At 54.4% G+C, this 22,946-nt stretch overlaps 2 protein-coding genes and 1 long non-coding RNA gene across 12 annotated transcripts; 1 reads left to right on the top strand and 2 right to left on the bottom strand.

Moving 5' to 3' along the window:
- Positions 1 to 632: 632 nt before the first annotated feature.
- On the bottom strand, positions 633 to 6,359 carry afg3l2 (AFG3-like AAA ATPase 2). The gene is made up of 17 exons (XM_061294511.1): positions 6,116 to 6,359; positions 5,784 to 5,868; positions 5,653 to 5,715; positions 5,373 to 5,509; positions 5,024 to 5,176; positions 4,878 to 4,952; positions 4,389 to 4,513; positions 3,736 to 4,012; positions 3,524 to 3,661; positions 3,294 to 3,447; positions 2,621 to 2,728; positions 2,417 to 2,542; positions 2,139 to 2,249; positions 1,949 to 2,064; positions 1,690 to 1,890; positions 1,425 to 1,619; positions 633 to 1,343 (listed from the first exon to the last, which is right to left on the bottom strand). The coding sequence occupies exons 1-17, from the start codon at positions 6,203 to 6,205 to the stop codon at positions 1,104 to 1,106; spliced, it is 2,394 nt and encodes a 797-aa protein (XP_061150495.1). The 5' UTR covers positions 6,206 to 6,359; the 3' UTR covers positions 633 to 1,103.
- A 407-nt stretch (positions 6,360 to 6,766) lies between these two features.
- Positions 6,767 to 20,704, bottom strand: dlg1b (discs large MAGUK scaffold protein 1b). 10 transcript variants are annotated; one of them, XM_061294483.1, is made up of 25 exons: positions 20,568 to 20,704; positions 19,346 to 19,477; positions 18,430 to 18,584; positions 15,737 to 15,907; positions 15,093 to 15,230; positions 13,492 to 13,545; positions 12,933 to 12,983; positions 12,725 to 12,849; positions 12,445 to 12,614; positions 12,242 to 12,378; positions 12,037 to 12,181; positions 11,590 to 11,722; positions 11,346 to 11,502; positions 11,167 to 11,269; positions 10,970 to 11,084; positions 10,705 to 10,881; positions 10,569 to 10,635; positions 9,442 to 9,538; positions 8,645 to 8,686; positions 8,488 to 8,538; positions 8,314 to 8,415; positions 8,050 to 8,222; positions 7,783 to 7,892; positions 7,252 to 7,343; positions 6,767 to 7,177 (listed from the first exon to the last, which is right to left on the bottom strand). In XM_061294483.1, exons 1-25 carry the CDS (start codon positions 20,584 to 20,586, stop codon positions 7,071 to 7,073), a joined length of 2,823 nt encoding a protein of 940 aa, XP_061150467.1. In that variant the 5' UTR covers positions 20,587 to 20,704; the 3' UTR covers positions 6,767 to 7,070. The 10 variants fall into 10 exon arrangements, 7 of the variants coding, with proteins under 7 accessions (XP_061150467.1, XP_061150469.1, XP_061150465.1 ...); XM_061294485.1 differs by lacking the exon at positions 9,442 to 9,538 and adding an exon at positions 9,163 to 9,193; XM_061294481.1 differs by having other exon boundaries at positions 11,346 to 11,722.
- LOC133165206 (uncharacterized) lies at positions 19,473 to 21,565 on the top strand. The gene is made up of 2 exons (XR_009717516.1): positions 19,473 to 19,979; positions 20,583 to 21,565. It is a non-coding gene; the product is annotated as an uncharacterized LOC133165206 (long non-coding RNA).
- The last annotated feature ends 1,381 nt before the right edge of the window (positions 21,566 to 22,946 follow it).

Here is a 22,946-nt window from a genome sequence, read left to right as displayed (position 1 = left end):
GTGCGCCATGTCCGTACACGCACTTGTGAGTGTGCACCGAGCTTTCTGACACGGCTTCCGGTAGTAAATGCGCAGGCGAGCGCTTCCCCATCTACTGGGGAAACGCAGTCATTGCAGGCAAAATGAGCAAAAAAAAAAAAAAAAGTTTAATAATACAATTTATTCAGGGTTGGCGGGCCAGATTAAACGGTCCCGCGGGCCGTATCCGGCCCGCGGGCCGTAGTTTGGTGACCCCTGGTTTAGATAGATCTTTGTCATTGTAACATGTACAACGAAATTTTAAAACATTCTCACGAGGGTCGCGAGCTCATGGAGATCTATGGAGACGTTTTAACAAACGAAAACGTCCACAAACCACGATTTTCTTTTTCTGCAACGGAACTATTTTTAAATTTTATTAGTCGATGTTTTGCTTTTTTCATTGTAGCGTACATTTTATTGTCATTGGTACTTGATACTAACATTGTGAATTGTGGCTCCAAGTCCTGGAATGACTTAAATGTATGTATATTTTTGTCATTACCTCACCTCAAAATAATTAAACAGTCGTTTTACTTATAACTGTTTTACTGTATGCTAATTGTAATATATGTATGGTAGTGGAGACCCGCATGCCGCAGTGAAAATCTAGGTTTAATTTGGCAAATTTAATTTATATTAGATTATTTGTTGAACCATGTTATTTTTACGAAACTCGTGTTGAAAATGGCTTTTTGGTGTGATATCAATCATGACGACAACCACATATTAGGTGTGCTGGTGACCAAGGACCTCACCGCGCAAAGAACATGCACACAAAAAGCATTTGAATAATCCAATTTTGTTCACTTAGTTCCCCGTGGCTTTTAACATCTGGAACCGCAGTCGACGTCCAGATGCGGCAGTGAAGGGGCGAATGCTTGGAGTTGACTGGCGTTATGAACCATGTCACGTTGTCAGTAGCAGATGGTTTTAGAAGCTCTCAACACAGGATTGACAGACATTAGCAGTTGCATTTGGCATTAGCGTGGTGCTCATCGAGCTTTATAAATAAAATCGAGTGCCACTGTCGCTTCCACCTCCTCAGGAGCGATCGCATCTGGAGACTCTGGCAACGGGTTTATCTAGAAGGGCATCCCTCCAGAAATCTGGCGGGCCACTTGCTCATCCGGGCTCTCCTCCTTGTCCTTCCTCTCGCGGTTCCAGTCCTTGAGGCCGGCAGGCAACGCGGTGTCCTCGGTCTCGCCGCCTGTGCCCTCCACCAGCTCTTCGTACGTGGACTTCTCAGAGAAAGGTCGTTTTCCCAGCAGCTCCACCATGTCATTCTTGTCCAGAACCTCCTTCTCCAGCAGTCGCAGCGCCACCTTCAGGATAACAAGCGCAGAAGTTGCAGCAGCAGAGTAATCAGCCAGACAAAAGCACCCACAAGCACCCGCCTGCCTCACCTTCTCCACCTCAGCCTTCTTGTCACTCAGCAGGCTCAGAGTTCTGCGGTAGGCATCTGCGATGAGGTCTCGGACCTCGGTGTCGATGAGGCGTGCCGTGGCCTCGCTGTACGGCTTCTCCAGAACCATCTCGCCCTGCCGGGGGAGTTCGAAGGACACCTGGCCCACCTTGGCATTCATGCCGAACTGCACGATCTGTGAGAGCCAGAGTCTGCGATGACAGGGCGGCGCTGTGACCCGACTCGGCGCGTCACTTCTGTCTGACCTGCGCATAGGCGCTCTGGGTGACCTTGCGCAGGTCGTCCTGAGCGCCTGTGGTGATTCTGCCGAAGAAGATCTCCTCGGCCACGCGACCGCCTAGTGTCATGCACATGCGGTCCAGCAGCTGCTCCGTGGTGTACAGGAACTGCTCCCTGGGGAGGTACTGCGCATAGCCCAGGCCGCGGCCCCGGGGAATGATGGACACCTGGATGCAGCGTGGGGTAAGCGCACGCCACGTTCACTAGATGGCCGAGTGGGCCCACCTTCAGCAGCGGGTCGGCGTGCTCCAGGAACCAGCCGGCAACGGCGTGTCCCGCCTCGTGATAGGCCACCGTCTTCTTCTCGTCAGGCTGGAGGACCTGCGTCTTCTTTTCCAGGCCTGAAAAGAGGAACAGTATGTTCCCAAGTACGGTGGGGTGCAGGGCCGGCCGGCCGGCCAGCGGAGGCGCTCACCTCCGATGACCCTCTCGATGGCCTGCTCAAAGTGCTTCTGCTGGATGGCGTTGGACAAATGCCGTGCAGCAATGAGGGCCGCCTCGTTGCAAACGTTGGCAATGTCCGCACCTGCCGAGCACATGTTGCCGTCTGATATCGGACTGAGCCCGAGACAAGCGTTTTGGGAGCGAGAAGTAGCAACTTCTGGCCGACGTCTTCATCTCACGATGGCGGCCCAGCACCCAAGCTTGGACTTGATTCTTGTCTGGTCAAGGCTTCACCTGCTTGTACCTTACCTGAGAAACCAGGCGTGAGCGCTGCCATTTTGCGGGCCAAGGCATCTCTATCTGTGACCGAGTCCAACTTGAGAGGTCGAAGATGGACTTTAAAGATGGACACTCGCCCTTTGATGTCGGGAGGACCTGAAATGACAGGCGTGAGTGACGGCAGCGTGATGGCAACAGCTCTGGGGAAAGTGACGCCTCGCCCCACCCGCTCACCAATGTAAATTTGCCTGTCAAAGCGTCCCGGCCTCAGTAGCGCCGGGTCCAAGATGTCCGCCCGATTGGTTCCCGCCAGAACCACCACATTGGTTGCCGTGTTAAACCCTGCAACATGCAAAAGGGAGTGTCAGGCTTCTTTTATTGTTGTTGTTGTTTTTTTTAAATGCCCACCATTTGCCGAATGTTGAGTTCACATTTCTTGTGTTTTAGGGGGAAGAAAATGTTTGGATGTTGCTTTTGGAGACTAGCACTAGCAATCCATCGAAAAAAAAACGGTGGCGGGATAACAAGGACCCTCAAAAACGTCAATGAGCGACAGCCGCCAACCTGCCAACGTCTCAGACACACCCCAGCTTCTGCCTTGCGTCAAGTCTTACAAATTCAGTCGGGACAAATTGTCAAATGACGAAATGGAGCCGGGCCGTACACAAGTCGCTTTTCATTGTCAATTTTAAGTTTCAAGTGTGAAACTGACATTTCCCCCTGGTATCTCGCCACTACAGCGGTCTTGTTCTAATGCGAGCATTTAAGTCAGGAGAGCTTGAAGCTTCTTTTCATTGAGTGCCGGGAGCTCAAGCGGAAAATGGAATCTCGCGAACTCCAAAGCGGGCTCAACAGAAGACTGAGGGCTCGGGCTGGCGAGTAGAGCAGCGCTACGACGGCGTCTGACCGTCCATCTCCACCAGCAGCTGGTTCAAGGTGCTCTCCTGCTCGCTCTGCCCCCCGAAGTTGCCCCGCCCCCGCTTGCGTCCCACTGCGTCGATCTCGTCGATGAAGAGGATGCAGGGCGCGTTCTTCCTGGCCATGACGAACAGATCCCGGACCTGTGCGGGAAGCGCGGGAAGCGCGGTCAGCGAGCGCGGACGGGGAGCGAGCGGTAGGAGACGAGCCGGCGCTCACCCGGGCCGGGCCCACGCCCACAAACATCTCCAGGAACTCGGAGCCATTGACGGTAATGAAGGGAACATTGGCCTCGCCCGCCGTGGCCTTTGCCAGGAGGGTCTTCCCCGTCCCAGGAGGCCCCGTCAGGATGGCGCCCTAGCAACGGCGAAAACGGCGAGGAAAGCGTCAACGGAGCCGACCTGCCAGCCCTCACCCCGCCCTGAGCTGACCTTGGGGATCTTGGCGCCGAGGTCCTCGTATTGTTTGGGGTTCTTCAGAAAGTTGACAAACTCCATGATCTCCAGCTTGGCCTCCTCGCAGCCGGCCACATCTTTGAACTTGACGTCGATTTCGTCCTTGAGGATCTTGGCGGTGGTCTCGCTGACGCTGAACAAGCCGCCCATGCCGCCGCGGCCAGGCCGTCCCGCCCCCGCCGGGCCTCGCCGCACCATGAAGAGCAGAAAGCCGATGATGAGGGCGGTGGGCAGCATGCTCAGGAGGAAGGTCCTGACATACAGGGTCAAGAAAAGGCCCTCTTTCACACCCATTTCAACTTCAGCGCTGTCCTTGGAGACGCTCACAAATGCGTGTTCCGTGTAGCCAGCCAATCGTTTGGAGAGCTTTCAACTGGACGAGTCGTCAACACTCGGTTACTCCACCCACCGCTACTTGTGCTCATTTAGTCAGCACCTCCAATTGGCGTGTGGTGAACGCCGATCAAGACTCACATGAGTTGAATTGAGGGAGCTCCCAAAAGAGAGATGGAAAAGGCCCCAACAAGTCAACTCATCCAGGCTTGGCCCTCACTATTTGTCTTTGTGAGCACGGCAAAGGTTGGTGTGGGGCTTCAGACCTCTTTACGAGGCATTTGAAGTTTGCTCACCCGTCGCTCTCTGTGGCGTAGACCACGGGCACGCGGCTCTCGCCCTCGATGCCCAGTTCGTATTGGGCATTCTCCAGGTTCCTCTCAAAGGTGTCCACACTGCCGATGTTGAACCACACGTACTGCTGCAGGGAGAAACAGGCGCGGCGGCACGTCACCGCTTGACGCTAAGGAGGCCGGCCCATGTGGGAACGACTTGAAAATCGGCATTTTCACATATAACCTCGTGACCCTGCGAAGACGAGGCCACCCAATCAAACAAGGCTCACTGAGGTGGCTCTCATATTTGCGGCGGGGCTCGATTCTGGGTTATCAGAAACGCCGATGCGACGGCTTGGTCGGAGTGCATCGATATGACACAGAATTTTGAGAGTCAACGCGGCCACCGACTTTACTGGGCGACCCACCTTTCCCCGGCAACGGCGAGTCGCGCACGCACACTCCCTCCCTCCCTCTGCATCTTCTAGTAATTAGAGACGGCCGACTCACCCCGTCCACGGGCATCTTCCCGGGAGAGAAGACCACTTTAACGTAGCGCTTGTTCACCACCTCCAGCCTGTCCACCTGCGACACAAAGACGAGGACCGCCGTCAGCACCGTGGTCATCGTCGCTATCGATGTCGGCGTTCCCTCACCACGCCTTTGGACAAGATGTTGTTGACAAAGTCCTTCCAGGTGACCTCTCGGCTTCCGTCCCTGAACAGGAAGTAATAAGCCACGGCGGTCCAGAAGGCCACGCCGCTCAATAGGTACATGCGGAACTCCTTCTCATCCCAGGGAATGTCACCCTACAAGCAAAGGCTTCTGTTTTCATCTTCTCCTCACCATTACGGGACGTCAGACACTTGCAGGAATGTAAACGACATTGCGACTTGGATCACGTGATCCGTTTTGGTGAGGATAGCGAGCAATGGGTTGGCTTGGCCTGATCGTCTGGCACGCCGCCGTTCACAGCGTCCAGCTGGTGCGCTCGACTGCACTCACCTTCTGCAGACGGCTGTACCAGTTCGACTCCTTCCGTCCTCCTCGCTTTCCATCGCCTCCTCGTTTTCCATCGCCTCCTCCCGCTCCGCCCCCTCCGGATGGCCCCACCTCTGCCGGAGCGTCGTCAGCTTTGTCGTCTGTCCGCACACAAGTAAAAGTCCACATTAGGTCTGAACAATGAATGGGGTATAGATGGAAACCGTAATCCCGGACAATGCCGTCGTGCCAGCGCTCAATTTATTGCATCGCCCTCCTCTCCTGCCAAGCAGTTTAATCTCACCTTTGTCTGGTGAATGAGCTTTCTTGGAATTCTTTCCACTGTCGGGAAAATACTTCTCAAAGCCTGCAGAGACGAGCAAACGCATCAGTGCAAGTTTTTTTCAGAAGAGTAAGATGATGCCGACAAAGAACCTTTGGGGGGTCTGGAGGTCAGACTCCGACAAGCCAACATCAGCTCACTCAACAAGGTCCGCTCACTCACCAGCCGTCTTGTCGCCTGGCCGACAAACAATTGGGGAGCAATCATCATTTTGTTCACAAGAGGTGCGAAAAAGGCGATGAGCGGGTTAGTCAAAGTCCCGACTTCTCTCCATTCGAAAGTTATGACGTCACATGCAATATGACGCGAAATCCGGCCCCACATCTTTTATTCAGATGCAGTTGGGGTTGAAGCGATATGCAACCTTTCGGACGTGTTTGCTCGGCTAGCGGTAAGCAATGAGAAGGGACAAGGGGGCACCTACCAGCAGCCCGCTGGAGGCGGGCGAAGGAGCTACGAGTAGTCGCAGCACCTTACAGCAGCCCACCGACAAGCGAAGGTAGCGGTGAGCCATGGTCACGCAGACCGAGGAAACGGTGACGACTTCAAAAAGCAACTCTGGAGAGAGGGTGTTAAGGGACACTCAAGTTCAACATCGCTGTTCCGTAAGCGTTCCAGTCCGCCATGTCTGTTGTGCGCAGCTTCTTCGACACGGGAACAACGGTGTGTGGCGGTGAACAGCGCCCCCTGCTGGAAGTAGCGTCATCACATCCGAGTCAAAGTCCGTCAATGTCACTAAAAAGTACATGTACCATAAAGGTGTCACTCAGGCATGCTGTCAATATAATGCTGGAAAAGGTTTGTTTGACAAGCAGAATATCCAGAATTTTTAGAAAAAATCAGGAGGCTGCTCTAAAGTCAACTCAGAGTTCAGGGATAGACTCAGAGTATGTTGAATCTGCTTTCTGGAATATCCCCCTGGACTGCACATCTTCAAGTGCATTATGCTATGCGAGGTCGTGTTGTCGATAGCAACGAAAGAATTGTAATTGTGGAAGTTGAGCCCATTGTGCTGTTTCTGATAAAAAGCGCCGTGAAGTGCTCCTCATCCCCACAGGAAAAACAACAGAGCCAATTCCTGTTTCTGTTTTTATTTGGTTAAGAAAGAAAAATAAGACAGGAAGTGATCAATCTTCTATGGTGATAATCATGAGGATCAATATAGACTTTGTAGTTTATATGAAAATAGGCAGCGGACCAGGTTCAACTCTTTGCCCCACCTCATAAGCACGCCACAAGAAATTGGCTGGCTCGTTAGTCAAATTCATTAAGCTGACTCCTCCCCCTCACCTGGGTGCGCTGAGGGAGCGGCGGGGCTGATGCGCGGCCACGCCCCTTCATGATCCAAGGTCTCGGGGGAGTTTGGGGGGGGGATGCGTTCAGAGCTTCTCCTTGGACTGCACCCAGATCAAGGATCCTGAGTGATCCTCGATGATCTGCTTGCTCTGCTCGTAGATCTCCTCCAGTGTGTCGCCTTGCACGATGGCTGCCCGCACACACGTCATCACGTTTGCGCTGAGGCGGCAATTTGAGGCGGTTTAAAAAGTGCTTATTCCCAACCTGTGAAATGTTCCGTAAACTCGTGTTCCAACTTGGCGGCTCGCTCAAACGTCTTCCTGCTTTGTTCCTCCGTCAGACGCTTGTTCATCTCCCTGACACACACAGGCGATTTTTTTTTATGCATGTGAGAGCATCTGCTTTTCGGACGGACGGACAGACGGCTAGCATCTACATACATACATATATACATACGGACAGACGGACAGCATCTACATACAGACAGACAGACAGACAGACAGCTAAACTTTATTGATCCTGAGGGGAAATTATTTAGTCTTATTTTGTGAAATGGAGGCGACTCAAGGTTCAAGTGTTGCTTGGCAATCGTAGTTTACTTGACACAATACTGTGCCATCTTGCCAATAGGCCCCCCCCCCCCAAAAAAAAAAAAAAACTAAAATTGAGACTCCAAGAAACAAAAACTCATGACAAAGATGGATTGTTGAAGTAAAAATAAGTAAAACAAATTGACTGAATTTTAAGACACCAAAAGATCATGAAAAATGATCAGAAGAAGTGTGTGTGTCTTACATGATGTTCTGGACGGACTTGGGCTTGATGAAGATGGCGATGGGATGAAGCAACGCCGCCTGCAGCCGCTTGATGGCGTTGCCCGACACGTCCAGGATGCAGTGCTTACCCTACATGCGTGCCAGTGTCATATTAGCTTGAATAGGAAAGGCTGCGGCAGGGCGGCACCGTGAGCTTTTGCCGCTGTACCAATCGATGCTCATTAACCTTAGCAGGAAGCTGACCGACTCAAAGGCTAAGCAAGGACAGAGGGGACGGGCCGCCCACCTTGTCGGCCACCTCTCGCACCGACTGGACGCTGGTTCCGTAAAGGTGGTTGTTGTACTGTCCCGCCTCGATGAACTTGTGCTCCTGGATGTCCTTCTCCATCTGCTCACGTGATGCCACAAAGTGATAATCCCGAGCGTCCACTTCATAGTCGCGTTTGGGTCGCGTGGTGTCTGCAAAGAACGGAGAAAATGCAAAGGTCGCCCCGGGCTGGCAAAAAAGAGGAGCCACGAGAGACGCCGCGCGTTGCCGACGGCCACTCACGTGGGACGCAGGACCCAAACTTGTCTGGGAACTCCGAGATTAGGTCATCGTTGATGCGGTCCTTCATGGGGCCCAGGATGATGACCGGTCGCGCGTAACCCACTGGACGGGACAAGCAAGATGGTGGGCGTCAGACCTCGGCTTGCCGCCGCGGCCTGGGTTCAGCTGCCTCACCTTCTTGCTGTGTGACGGCTTCATACGACAGGACCGACTCCTCCTGGCCGCCTGTCCACAAACGCTCCAGTTGATTCCAAATCCAATTGACGGGAAAGTACAGAAGCGCCAACACTCGCAAATGTTTGGGTAAGTGGTGTGACGCGACGCGACTTACGGCAACTGCTCTCACTATCGCTGGCGTTGGACGTGGCGTGTTCTGAAAAGACAAAGGAGGTCAGCTGTCCGTCCCAAAAGGGGTAAATCGTAGCATGAGCGCGCCGCCGTCCAGGTCACGCCTTTGGAAAGGCTTTGTGGGGTAAAACAAAGTCTCGTTCAGCAGAAGGTGGACCCTGAGCCATCTTGACAACGAGCGAGATGCCCGGGGGAGGGGAAGGGAGGGGGAGGGGCGGCCAAGCGGGGTCTGCTGCCGCCCCTCGGTCAGCTGAGAACTACGCGTTGATCGAGCCTGAGCGCCCCACTTTGCTCCGCGGCCAAAATGCCTCTGTGGGCTTCTCTCGCCCTGGCCTTCTCAAAATGGCCGACATCACGCTTAGAGCAATGCACGTGTGCTTTGCAAAGAACGCCATATTGATTTTGATGCCAAAAGCAAAAATGCTGAGCTATTTTTACAGCTATCCGCTCGAGAAATACTGGCTGGCGAGCAGTCCAGCCTCGGGGGAGGGGCGGACTCACTGCGTCCTTTGGCGAGGATGTCGATGGCGTCCTGAAGGCGACAAGAGAAGAAGAAGCACAAACAGGAAGTTACGACATCGCAGCGACAGAGCGAGAGAGCAGACGTGATGCGACAGAGGACGACGCCGTTTGGGTCGGCCGGCCGGGTCCAATTGAGGGAGAAAAAACAAAACAAGGTGGGTGGCACGGGATCGCGGCTGATCTCTCTTCCTGTCGCTGACCGATGAGCAGGGCGGGTGGGCGGCGCCCCCCGGAGGCGGCGGCGGGCCTCGTACTCACGCTCCACGTCGCTGCTGTCCTGCTCGCCGCCGTCGCGACTTTTCCCGAACAGGAAGGACCTGGCCAACACGCCCTTTCTACGCTTGTCGCCCGACAGCTACAGGAAGTGGATAGGAAAGGGACAGGAAGGCGTCTAAACGTCAGGCGCTCGCGTGCTGACCATACGGCCAAAGCGGTCAACAGTAGGCACCGCTCGGACACAAGTCTCCCGCAAACGTGCTCTCACTCTCGCTCTTTCTCTCTCACACACACACACACATGCGGGTACAGATGAGGGGGCAGCGCAAGAGACAAAAGCGTTGCCATAGCAACAGCGCAAACGCAACACCTTGATTGTTGAAATGTTTGGAGGAGGCCTGGCTCCATGTGAGGGATGAGAACAACAAAGAGGAAGAAGATGAGGCAGACATCCACGTCAAGAGTTACATTGGCTCATGCGCGTGTCAGTCAGGCCGTTCGCCAGCAGTCGTAATGACGTCACCGTCGCCGCCGCCGCCACCGCCGGGATGCTCAAAGATCAGCGACATGCGGTTAAGATCAGCTGCTTTTGTCGCGCACGCGCTCGATAATACGTGGAGCGAGCATAGCAAAAACATTGCGAGATTCCCACAGGATCAAACGTACTCACAACAGGAAACAACTACATGCTAACAAAAGAGCTCAGGTGCCGATAGGAAATGCTAACGTGCAACGTGCTAACACAACAGGTGCTACAAAAGGAGCTAACATGCTGAACGAATGCTAAGAGGGCGAGCTAATCCGTTGACGTCGGGGGCCACATTGACTTTTCCACAACTCGTGGGGCAAGCCGATCGCGCGGCTCATCAAATTGGAAAGCATTGTCCTGAAACGGGCTGCTTTGTCGACGTGTGGCTCGACAATTACGTTTTGCTTGAGCTCCGCGAGCCCACGAACGACTGGACAACAGTAAAGCCACAAAACCGGCAGCACGGCGAAAGGCAAGTTCGAGACCCCCGAGTCACATACGAGCCGGCCGTGACAAAGAAGAGCTCATCTGCTCCATGCTGAGTGCAGCACCCGCCAACATGCGTCAAAGGTGTTAAAAGCGAGCAGCTAGCTGGCTCGGATGCCGAGAGAAAGAGCTTCACGTTCTCTGCTTGACTCACCCCTCGCTCTCGAGACTTGGGGTTGAACTTGACCGTCTTCAACCTGGCTCGCTCTTTCTTCTCCACCCTGTCAGCCAATCAGAGCACGTCAAATTGAGCAATTTCCCCGAGCAGGGTGTTCGAGCGAGCGACAGACCTCCTTTTGCTGGGTATGACGCCAACCTCTTGGACGTCCCCGGTGGCTGTCATGTGGCGTGCTTGCCACCACTCGTCATCGGAAGCGTTGACCACATGCAGGATGTCCCCAAACTTGAAGTTGAGGCCCTGACTGGGGAGGCCCGAGTCGCGAGTCCTGTCGTAGTCGAACAGCGCCCTGCGCGCGATGGGGGGGGTCGCACGTCAGCAGGGGGTGGGGTTGGCCGTGGGCAAAGGCCGTGGGCAACGGTCGTGGCTTCTCCCACCTGACATAGAGCGACCTCTTCTGGCTGGTCCTGAGGGATCCTGATCCGGAGCTGATGCTGCTGTTCATCATCTGCTCCCTCAGGTCGTGGATCTTGGCCTCGAAGCGGCCGTACTCTGCGCAGGAACGGCCACGCATCAAGCTCTGGGAAAATTCCACTGGGCTGCTCCACTTTCTTTTTGCGGCAGCGTGACTCACCCTCGGGTCTGTAGTGCGCCACGATGGCAACTGTCTGCCCGGCGTTCTTGAGGGCGGCCGCCGCCTGCTCATGCGTGGCGCTGCGGAGGTCCACGCCGTTTACCTGCGCGCATGCACGCACCGTCCTTGTTTGAATCATTCCCAGTTTCATTTGGGAGGCCACGGCAGCGGCGACGTACCGACACAAGGCGGTCGCCCTTCCTCAGCTCCCCGCAGAGGTCGGCGGGTCCTCCGGCCAGGATGAAGGAGATAAAGATGCCTTCACCGTCCTCTCCGCCCACAATGTTGAAGCCCAGACCCGTGGTGCCACGGTGCAGGACCACCCTGCGGGGATCCCTGCCGGAACAGGGACAGAGATGCGTGCTTGGCCACAGCGCAATCAACATTTTAGGAAACAAAATTTTAGGAAAAAGCGCAAGGTACCATGAGGCCACGTCATCTCCCGCCGCGTCCTTAGCCGTTGGCGAGTGACGTCCGGATGTGGCTGGCGGGGGGAGGGGCTGAGACAGCAAGTTGATGGGGGCGCCGATATGATTCTCCAGGTGCTGAGCGAACACTAACAACGCACAAACATGCTATTAGGTGGACACACCGCAGCGCAGCACATAGTGGGGGAGGAGAAGAAAGGCAGCACGTGAAGAAAAATTAAGCGTGAGAAGGAAACAGAAGTTGGAAGAAAGAGCGAAAGGAGGAGCTGAGAAAATACGAACAATGATGAGTGGGGCAAAAAGAACAAGAAGATGACCAAGAAACAAAAGCCGTGAAGAAGCGGCCAAAAGAGAAGGAAAAGAACAAGATGAGGGGAAAAGCGGAGGAGAAAAAAAAACAAGGAGTGTGAAGATGAGGAGGTTGCGGCGGGTGGCAGCTTACAGCCGTCCGGGCGCTGTGCGTCGGCGGTGTCGGCCACGAAGACGTTGTTGGGCTTTGCCACTCGCAGGTGGACCACATCGGGCGTGTTCTTCAAGGCAGTGACGGCGTGCTCGTGGCTCACCTCCTCCAGACAGCAGCTGTTGACCTGCATGGCACTTGTGTCACTCACTCATGAGCGGGCGGGCGAGCAAGGTCGGTGGCTCACCGCCAGGAGCTTGTCCCCAATCTGGAGCCGTGCATCCTTGTGTGCGGCGCCCCCCTCAATGATCTTGGTGACGTAGATGCCGTTGTCACCCGGGATGTGCTGGTTGCCTACACCCCCCGCGATGCTGAAGCCCAGACCTAAAACGCCCACACGCAAACCATGCCATGCCATGGCGCGTTTGCCGTCGAGTTGCCGCCGTTTACCTTTGGGTCCCTTGACCAGTTTGATGTCGGCGACTCGGTCAGCCTCAGATTTACGGCGTCGGACGTACAGCCGCACTAAAGAGCCCGCCTCCTTCAGCGCCTCCACGGCGCGACTGTGCGTCACCTGCCGGACGTCAACCTCGTTCACGCGCAGGATCACGTCGTTCACCCTGAAAATCATCGTCATCACATCCTCGGTGGGGAAAAAACAACAACAGAGGGTACGCGAAAGCTGAGGAGAGGCGATCGGGTGACCTGTTGCATAATGTAGGTGGCCCACCTGAGACGGCCGTCCTGTGCGGCGGCGCCCCCCACGATGACTTTGGTGATGAAGATGCCGGGGTCCTCTCCGACGTGGGGGTTGTCCACGCCGCCCGCGATGCTGAAGCCTAGGCCCGAGTTGCCCTGGACGCAGGCGGCCAGGCAGCGGGTGACATGGCTTGGCTAGCAGAGCCAAAGGGCGCTGGCAGAAGAGTGCGTGCGCTCACCCTCTCCAGCGTGATCTCCTCGTACTCGTAGTCGGTCTCGCCGCCATTGACCTGTGGGCGGGTACACAAGTTGGAGGAGAAGTGCAGCCCGCCGGCATTTTCCGCCTCCTTGCCTGCCACCAACTTTGAGGGTGCTTAAGTAGCAATCCGGCTACAAAGTAGCGCTGTCCTAGCCGCTGCCCGCTTCCTCACCACTTGGTGCCCCCGGAATAACTTGGTTAGTTTTGTCTCGCCGAGCGCACCCCGGAATAACTTGCATTATTTTTGCCACGCCGAGCAAGCCCCAGCTAAACCTTTTCTGTTTTGCCTCGCCAAGCGCACCCCGGAATAATTTGCTTTGCCGCAGATCACGATTGACCGTTTTTGCTTTCATCTGCAAACAATGGCGCCTTATCGTCGACGAGGTGCGAGGTTCACGCACGGCGCCCTAGGGTTTTCATAAATATCGAGAGCCAAAGCCGGCACATTCGTGCACGTCGAGACGGCGTAAAGGGATTTTGAGCGGATGTTTTGTGGGTGTCGTCCCCTTGTGCGCGACACGGGCTTCGGTGACACTCACGTGAGGAGGCGTGTCCAGGCTGTCGGCGTCGACTAGCAGAGGAGGAGGGTTGGCCTGAACGACATGAGGACACACACAACACACACGCACACATCAATAGAGAGCGCCAAGGTCGCACAGGACTTTGAATTGATATTTGACTGTTTCAAATCAAATGTTGAGAATTTTGGCGTGGCGGTCTTGTCGCTTGAGCGTGACGGGAGGAGCGGGCCTTTGTCCCGGTGAAGCTTTGCCGCAAGGCTAAAACGAGCACCCGTCGAGCGCGGCAAACTCAGAGAAGCCGAGGCATCGATCTCCTGATAAAAAAGCCATGGGCCCAAAGCGATCCACCGACTTGCTCCATCCATCAAACAAAGCATCTTGGCAGCGACGCGTCATGACGACGTGAACCATTCAACGCTCTTCACTGAATTCATCGGACGGAATACGGGTGACTCGTCGGAAAAGTCAAACTAAGTCCGTTTACAGTCAATCTCACGGTTGCTGGCGCAGGATAGGCATTTCTTTGGCTCAAAGAAGACGAAATCAATAAAAAAATCAAATCAAAACGGATGGCAAACTGGAAAGCCAAATCCCACAGTGGTCCAAGCAGAAAGGTGTGGGGGATTTCAGCTGCCAGACTACCTTGATGTAGGAGGGGGGGTGCAGCCGGGGCGCGGCGGAGCGGCCGCCCGCCACCTTGGCGCCGGTCTTGGTAGGACTCTTCTTGACGCTGTCGCGCAGGTTGAGGAAGCGGGAGCGAGTGCGGTACGACGGTGGCACCGCGCACGCCGTGAAAGTCGCTAGCGAAGCTCGCAGCTGCGGGCGGGCCGGGTCGGCCCGCTCCCGCCCGGGCTTGCCTTCCGAGGGTAGGAGGTGCCTCGAGGACATGAAGAGATTCCCGGCCGGCGCTCGCAACGAATGTGATGGCAACGGTCAGTTGGGCGGGCGGTAGCGTGTAACGCCTGACGGCTTCGGGCAAGGGAGGGCGCGTGTCAGCGGTGCCGGGCGGGTACGCGGGGGGGGGGGGGGTCTGGTTGTTGCATGAATAATCAATGTTCCCCTCGAGCGGCCGCGCGCGCTCGTGAGCTCTTGTGTGGGAACATGACCGTGACGGGCGGGCCCTCGCACGCGTGATGACCAGCTCGAGTCAGCTTTGTGTCTCAGTTCAGTTGAACAACCGGACTTTGTCGGTGAAAAACTAACCCAATTGCAAATGACTGCAATCGGTGCAAAACTAACCCAATTGCAATTGAGTGAACCGCGTCCAAAGTTTGATGAAACCTGGACTAAAATTGCATTAAGGCTGCACCCAATCAAGATTGACAGCGCCAACACAGCCAGACCGGATCGGGATGACATCAAAGTCAAGCGCCAAACACCATCGGGTCACGCTAACTTTTCGCCGCAAAAGACAAATGGGGCACCTTCGAGCCACGCCGAGTTCTATCTGGAATGAGCAAAACCCGGATTGAGCCAAATCTGCACCGCTACTACTTGGATAAGACCCAGTGGAAATCTGCTTCCGTTTTGCTAAATCCGCCTTGCAGTTTGTCCGGGCATTTCCTAGATCGCGGTCATGGCTCGGGGACACGCGCAGAGTAGAGCGGGGGAGGCTTTACCTGGGCGGGGGGGTAGGGGTTGGAGGAGCAGGATGGGAGGGGGCCGTCGTCACCCTGAGGGTAGAGGGAGGGAGGTGCGGGGGAGGCGGGGAGCTCCGGCCCATCCGAGCCATCAAACAGGCGCTCCAGCGAGGCCACCTGCGGGACACAGGCACCGACACGGAGGCTGACACGGGGCCGGCCGGCGAGCGCACTTTCCCGTCCGGGGCGTCATCAGATAAGAGTCGCGAGAAGGGAAGGAACACTTTGAAATGACTTTGCCGTCAACCCTGAGGCGTTTTCAGATCTCTGGAAGACAGCGTCTGATATTTGCTGCTATTTTTTGATACGTTTACGTTGTTGTCGTTGCCGCTCTCGCGGTTCTGTGGCCGGCCGGTGGGAACAGAACAAGGCGTGAGCCGCTTGCGCCGAGGGCCAGGCTCAAACTCAGACTGAACCCTACACAAAGGACTTTGGACTCAAATGAGACTCGACGCGCAAGAGTCATTTCAAAGCGTTGCCAACGTTTCTCTCGCTGCTGCGGTGGTGGTGGTCTCTTCCAAACAGGGGTTTCTGTCATTTCAAAGAGTTGCCAACGTTTGTCTCGCTGCTGCAGTGGTCTCTATCGAACACGCGCACAGCAAGCGTTTGTAGACATGCGCTACCTTGACGGGGGAGATGTGCGCATGGGTGACGTATCCGTGTACGTTCTCGATTTGGGATAAGTTCTTCTCGGCCACCTGGACCAGCTCCGGTGCGCCGGCCGCCTCCTCTGTGAGCTGCGGAGAGCTCCGTTCCTCTGGCGGCGACGAGTCCTCATCCTGCTGCCGGTACTTCTGAAACAACAAAACAGGAGACGGTTGGGCAGAGAGAGGACGAGGCGGCGCCGACGCTCGGGGGCTGAGCGCAACAGTGATGCAATGAGGACGTGGGCGACGACAAAGAATGTGACGACAAAGATGGACAGAAGTAGCGCAGAGTGCCTTCTTGAGAGAGCGAACACTCTGCAGATTTATTCTGCCGCGCTCTCCTTCGCCGACTTGAGCTGTCAGATCCATGGGCCGAAGAATTACGACCCGTGACATCGGGTAAATCATGTGCGTGGACACAAACTGCACTAGCGTTGTGCTACTACAGACGGCTCTCGTCTCAAGACCATTTTTTAAGTGTTTTTTTGGTGGCCCAAGAAAGCCCAAGGCTAATAGTGAGGCGCTTGCCCTTGAACCTCTGCAGCGGCAGAATGAGTGTGGGGGACAGGACGGGGCGAGTGGCACCAGTAACGATGGCAGAGCCCTTCTTTCTCAGCCAGAGGAGGAGGAACGCCGAGCAAAGATACTAAAAATAGCAACATCAGCAGATGTACCAAGGAAGACGATGGAGGGGCGCCATCAAGAGCGACGACGCAAACATCGAGCACTCCAACGAAAGCTCGTTGACCTAAATTGTCATCCCAAACTTTCCCGTTCAAAACATTCGGTCGTCCCACTCAAATAATTGGCCGCCGATACAGTACAGGGTGGATTCTTACTTTTGGCATTCCAACACAAAAACTGTCACGCATATCAGCCCTCTTTCCAATCTCCGCGCCTCGAAAACAAAACCAACGGGTGCTGACAACCAATCGAGTTATCGGGCTTCCTTCACTCGGGATTGAAGGGCCGGAAATATTGCCGATGGCTGCGTTTGCGTGACGAAAACTCCAAGACGTGCTTGCCAGAGGAGAGTGCAGATCAAGCGGTATGACGGCGGGCTCCGAGTTGGAGCCTTGGCATGAAGGCGCGCGGGCGCACCCACCCACCTTGCATCCGAACATGAGCGAGACGGTGCCGTTGGCGCACGCCGCTTTGCAGTGGCACAGGACGGGCGAGAAACACTCGGTCGTCCCGTCGTTGGCCGACGGCCGCCTCCCACGGGAGTGCCGACCACAGGGGCGCCAACCGGCGCCGCCTCCACCCGCTGTGCCACTGCTGCTTCTCTCCCTCACCATCCGCCCTCATTTCTCACATGGCGGCCAGGGGGAAGGCCATCCCAGAGAGCTTCCTTCATTCAGCCCTGCCCCCCGCTCAACTCCCCTCCTCTTCCAGTCAGCTCCTCACTGCATGCGTGTGAGGTGGTGGAGGGTGGTCACGTGACTCGCCAATAGCTCGGCGCGCTGTGCCCCAGAGGAAGGTAGCGCATGTCTGACAAGTCAACCAAAGTAAAAATCAACAAAAAGGTATTTGCGCCTCTCCTTCGCAGGTCCGTGCGCTTCTTCCGCGTAGATACAGAGTGAGCTGATCTGACGTGACACGCCATCGCGGGAGGCGCCGGCTCCGCCGACTCCTCCCGCCCTCTTCGCCTTGGCAACAGCAGAAGACGATGATGATGGCGGGAACTGCAGTGCGCACGCGCGCTGACAGTGAGAGGAGCTGACAGGCTGCCATGCGAGGAGCCCTTTCTCGCAAGAGCCGCCGGCCGCGTATGCGCGCACATGCGCTCAAGTGCACATCTGCTTTGTTATTGTTGGTCGAGTCCTCTGTCCCAAGGGAAGAGGAGCGCCCCCTGCCGCACATGTGTCGCAGTGCACACGCACGCATGCAATGGGAGCACCCAGTACCGGCGTGCTCAAAACGCACACTGCGCCGTTAGCATTAGGCCTCACGCGACTTCCGTGACGACATCATCATCATTATTATTATTATTATTATTATTATTATTATTATTATTATTCTGTCACATGTTGTAACTTGTCTAGACTAGTAGCGCTGTATGGCTTGCAGCAGCGTGTCGTCGTAGAGTAGACTCGTAGCAGCAAAGATGTCGCGGCATTTTAAATCAGGTAATGAAAAAAGAAAGAGGCGTCTTCATGACAATGAGCAAAGACAACACCTTATCAGGTAAACAAGGCAACGTAACCCCTGTCTTTATAGTTAGCACCCATTACAATTAATTAATTTTACATATTGACTTCTTAACATATTAATTGATATAAAAAAAACGTTTTAGACCACGTTACTAAAAGGCAAGCTACTATTAGGGAGCATTAACTGAGGAAAATACGGTAAGTGCAGCCAATTTGTTACCTCTATTTTATTGTGACGTAGAGGCGCCACCCCCTCTCCTAAAAAAAAAAAATTGCGCTGCAAAGCAGTTTTACTACTGTCCATCACTGAGTGAGGAATTGGTAATTTAGCGCCCCCTTCAGGGAAATTAGCAATTTAGCGCTCACATCAGCTGCAGACCAGCTGCCCATGCTTGCTAAGAAGTTGTGCACAGAAACTGAGTGACAAGAAAAAATGGCTTGTGGTTTTACCAATTTTACACCACTTTCTTGGCTAAGCAACAAAATATGGAGCACTTGTGCGTGCAGCGCTTTTACCTCGATGCTGGTGCTAAGGCTGGGCAGCGTGTCGGAGGTGACGGTGGCACTTTGGAAGCTGGGGAAGTCCCAGAGAGCCACGCCCTCCGTCGGCTTGGTAGACTCCGCCCACCTCTGGCTGTCCAATAAGGTCACTTCATAAAACTCTTGGATATCTGCGGCCCACGAGAATGAAAAAAAGTTTATTGAGGAAAACCTCTCAAGCGGCTTATGGAGAAAAAAAAAAAGATAAAATATTCCCAAAACTCAGATTATACCCCCCTTTTCACCTCCCTCAATAGAGTCCTGCACAAATCAACGCGGAAAGTTCACTCAGGACACGGCAACACCGCAACGCGAGCATGCACGCGTTGAAGCAGAGCCGAGAGGAAAAGATGAGCAGAGGATCCAAGTGAGAGTTGATGTTTGCCATCTGCTGGCGTGGATGCGAGCCAGAGCAAGAAGGACAAGAGCAACAACACACTGGAGCGTCCAGGTTGGATTAGGGGGGGGGGGTGCACGCTCGTGTCCTCCCAGGGATTACAAGCAGCCCGGCCCGGCCCGCCGCCTGACTTAATCGGTCGGCCTGAGGCAACGGCGGCAGCTGCATCAGGACTCGCGTGTCGTCTACGTAGGCAAGGCTCGCCATCGGGCTCATCGTGGCACTTTCAGCACAAAGCCACTTCTGCAGAAAGATGCTGCGCCCCAAACCGGGAGGCAAAAGCATGCTTTTCTCACACTGTCAGGAACACTCGAGTATTTCTTTTTTCTCTTTCTTTCTTTCTCTCTTTCTTTCCCTCCCTGCCCATCTCTCATGACTGCCATTCGAGCGCCGAGGCATTCAGCCTTGAAAGAGAGCGAGGAAATGAAACCGAGCCAGCGTCAAGCGCTGAAAACAAACAAAATGATCCAACAAGGCCGGGCCACGAGCACGTACCAACAAGGGCCCGAAAGAGGCTGCTCTGGAAGACGTCGATGACCCTCTGGATGGAGGCGCGAAGCTGCCACTCGTCAGCATGCTGCAGTTTGGCCTGGTACTCCTCCAGCAAGGACAGCGCGCGCTGGGCGTCTGACACAGGGAGCCAAAGCGGGCCGTCAGACGATCAGGTCATCATCAGATCAGAGCGTCGCATCCCCTTTGTCGATCGTGGCACAAATTCGACGCGGAAAGCGGCCGTGCGTATCGCTGTCGAGTGCATCTGCGAGGCGGCCAAACTAAGCAAGCGGCCGGGAGCGGACGCGACGTCGGGCAAAGCCAAGTGGCGAAATAGAACCGCTGTTTTCGCGGTGCTGTTGCGCTTTTCACGTCTGTCTCGATGCCGAGTAAAACAAAAGTGGGAGGACTTCAAAAGTGCGATGTGGCTGACGTCACCCCAGATTGGATCGCACGGTTCCGATCTATCCGGACCATCTCTTTCAAGGCTTTTGCTTGCCGTGCAAGTTCTTGGTGTGAGAACTCTTCCTTCCCGGAAATTGCTTTGCTGAGCCAACGTGGAAGGAAGTCAAACTTGTTATGAACTGTTGCAGTGTTGCCTGGTGACATCAAACCGTCAAGCGCATCATGTAAGAAGGTGACATGACCTTTATTTTGTTTGGTTACAGCAACACTAATTCCACACGAGTAACTTGCACACCCGGGACCAGGCGTTGCCAATTCGTCTGTACAACTAACTATTGTGAAGATATTCTGCTCAGTCATCTGGTGACAGATGCGCCACTCAAGTCTTAGCGTCAAAGTGTTCCGAGGGTGATCGACCTTCATGCCCGTCCGAGTTCAGAACAACTTGGTGCTTTATGACGGTTTTGGCGAGCTTTTGCCTTCCGGGCGCGTTGTGTATACTTTGTGTCAAGTTGGTCGCCACTTTGGCCAACCGTCAGCTCTGTCGCAACTCATTTAGCATGTCGAGCTATGAGGCTAGCTGGCGGGCCTCCGCGGCTTGGTTCGGCCCGACGCAATGGGCCGGGCCGCGCGACGCTTTGTCCTAATAAACGACTGACAGACTAAACTTGGACTCCGCTTAAACGCATTTGGGAGTTTCGCTCTCCCGGCGAGTAGCGGCTAGCATGCTAGCTCGCTAGTGAGAAAACGGCTTAGGCTACCGAAGGCACAGCCGGAACCGCAACGCATTCGGAACCGCACACCGGCTTGAGTGTCTCACCTTTTTTTCGGACAGGCATGGCGCCTCCGCTTTGGCTCGATTCGGAGGCGCTTGGCACCCGGGTTGGGGCTGGGCGGCAGGGAGGACAACGTCCGGACGAGCGGAATGTCGCCGTCGCGACGTCGGCACCGCAAGCCACCAAGTGCAAGACTCCAAACTCAAGCCCGACTGGGGGGAGGGAGGGAGACAAGAAGGGAGGGAGTGACGCGTCCTGCCAGCCCGAGTTCGGATGGGAACGTCCCGAACCGGACTGCTCTGATGGCTCTTCGTGACGTCTCGAACTGCGCGCACTCGCGCACACAGGTTGACCCGAACCGAGCCGCTATCCGCCCAGTGCGTGCGTGTGTGTGTGTGCGCGCGTTCGCGTTTGCAGGCTGAAGGAGCGGAAAAGAAAATTGCGGGGAGCCAAACTTGCTGGCGGTCAAGTAGAGCTGCGCGCGTGCACGCGCTTTCAGTGCGTTCGTGTCAAAGTTGGGAGAGGAAATCCCTCCGCCACTTCCTCTTCTTCCTTCTTTTTTTCTCTCGTTTCAAACTTTCTCCCAAATGGCGCCCTCTGTCTCTCAGACCTTGTGCGGCGAGGGGGAGAAAAGCGGCGGCTTCTTCCCTCCATCGGGAGATGTCGCGACCATGTGTCCCTTGTGGCCAAGCGGAGCCCTTCCTTCCACACTCGTTTGGGTAAAACGAGTCAGCTTGTCCTGGCTTGACGCTGATTCTGATATCTGTTCAAAAGAAATATTTAGTTATTTGTAGAACTAGCACTCAGTTACTTGGCACCAGTAAGAGAAGAACCCGTTGGATGTGTGCAAGTTGTCCGAAAAATGTATCAATAAAGATAATGAGGATGATGAGAAGGATGAGGATGCAAGCCACAAGCAAATGGTCCTGTGCTTAAATGGCTTTTTTCCTTCAACATTCCAAATCATGTTAATATAGTTTGTCTGTATGCAGCCGGATGGGGCCAATTGCTATTGCTCCATAAAGCTTACTTTCATTTTTCATCTCAGTGTGAGCGTCTGTTATTTTGCATGCGGTTGCCAAAGTACAGCAGCTTAGTGGAGTCCGATTAATTATGAGCATGTTGCGCTGCTGGGACATGATCACTAATCACCTCAGTGGCTCTCGTGCCGGGAGGCCGACAAATCAGAAGTCTGACCTACACGGCCGTCACCCGCTTGTGCACGTGCAGGCCTGCAGTGGTAATCTGGACATTCTTGCTGGGCCACTCAAGGAGGGAGGGAGGCATGGGGGGATGGATGGATGGATGAATGGATCTTGTCTGTACAAAAGAACATCTTGCAAACAAACATCATGACAGCTGAGCTTGCCGTTTTTTTGCAACGTTGTGAGCTCAAGCGGGCCGCTTTGAGGGCTCCAAACCGTCAGGGAGGCCAGTGGAGATGTTGCCGCGGCAACGAGGTCTCACCCAACAAGGACAGTGACGCCGCGGTACTTACGCACCACTTTGACATCAGCGTACAAACACGCAGCCCTCACTAATGCTTCCTACGTGTGCGTGTCCCACAGACGCACAATGAGGCTGTGTCTCAATGACAATCTGTCCACTGTGTGTGTTTGCGCATTTGTGCATGTCCCAGTAGCATAAGCAAGTAGATACGAGTTGAGAGTTGCATTGTCGACCAATGTTGGCCTTATTTATCCACGGGTGAAGAGGACGCGAGCGTTCCTATTACTGCAGGATATCAAAGTGGATACAAGACATAAAAGACATCGAATAAACATAAACAAAAAGACCTCACGGAGAAATGCCAGACATCAGAGCGTGTAGAGCAGTGTTTCCCAACCTTTTTTCATTTATGGCACACCTTTTCCTGGGGAAAAATCTTGAATCACACCCACCAACACACTCAACAACTCACACAACTCGCTTGTTCAAGATGTACAACACACTGACATAGCAATAGCATTGCAGTTCTCATCAATGACACAAAAAAAAAATGCCTCAGACCAATTGGGCAAGAAGTTGATCCATTTATAATCTGCTGGAGCCCGCAATCAAAGCTCAACTCGGAGAATACCGTAATTTTCGGAGTATAAATCGCACCAGCCATAAAATGCCCAAAAAAGTGAAAAAAAAACATAAATATGTATATATAATAAGTCGCCCCCCCACCCAAACTATGAAAAAAAACGCGACTCATAGTCCGAAAATTACGGTAGTCTAAAAGTCATTCACTAGGGGGCGCTGCCATGAAGGCGCCAGAACGGAATCAGAAAGCTTCATTATTTGTTGGCCACGAGATTGAGGTACATCTATTGGCAGATCAGCAAATTACACAGGAGGTCATGCGTGGCGCTCACAGACGGCATCTGCACTCTTACCTGGATTCTTAATTCGCAATTTGAAATGGTATTCTTAGC

Source organism: Syngnathus typhle, linkage group LG13, assembly GCF_033458585.1.
Source record: "Syngnathus typhle isolate RoL2023-S1 ecotype Sweden linkage group LG13, RoL_Styp_1.0, whole genome shotgun sequence".
NCBI lineage: Eukaryota > Metazoa > Chordata > Actinopteri > Syngnathiformes > Syngnathidae > Syngnathus > Syngnathus typhle.
Note: the sequence above shows the minus strand (reverse complement) of the source record. Positions and strands in the feature narration are given on the sequence as shown.

Coding starts and splice junctions, on each gene's coding strand:
- afg3l2 (XM_061294511.1), bottom strand. CDS start 6,205: ATGGCTCACCGCTACCTTCGCTTGTCGGTGGGCTGCTGTAAGGTGCTG. Junction 5,869..6,115: donor CCGCCTCCAGCGGGCTGCTG/GTAGGTGCCCCC, acceptor TTTGTCGGCCAG/GCGACAAGACGGCTGGTGAG. Junction 1,344..1,424: donor AGAAGGCTGAGGTGGAGAAG/GTGAGGCAGGCG, acceptor GTTATCCTGAAG/GTGGCGCTGCGACTGCTGGA.
- dlg1b (XM_061294481.1), bottom strand. Junction 18,585..19,345: donor CCTCTTTCGGGCCCTTGTTG/GTACGTGCTCGT, acceptor CGTGGGCCGCAG/ATATCCAAGAGTTTTATGAA. Junction 15,908..18,429: donor GCCTTAGCACCAGCATCGAG/GTAAAAGCGCTG, acceptor TTGTTGTTTCAG/AAGTACCGGCAGCAGGATGA.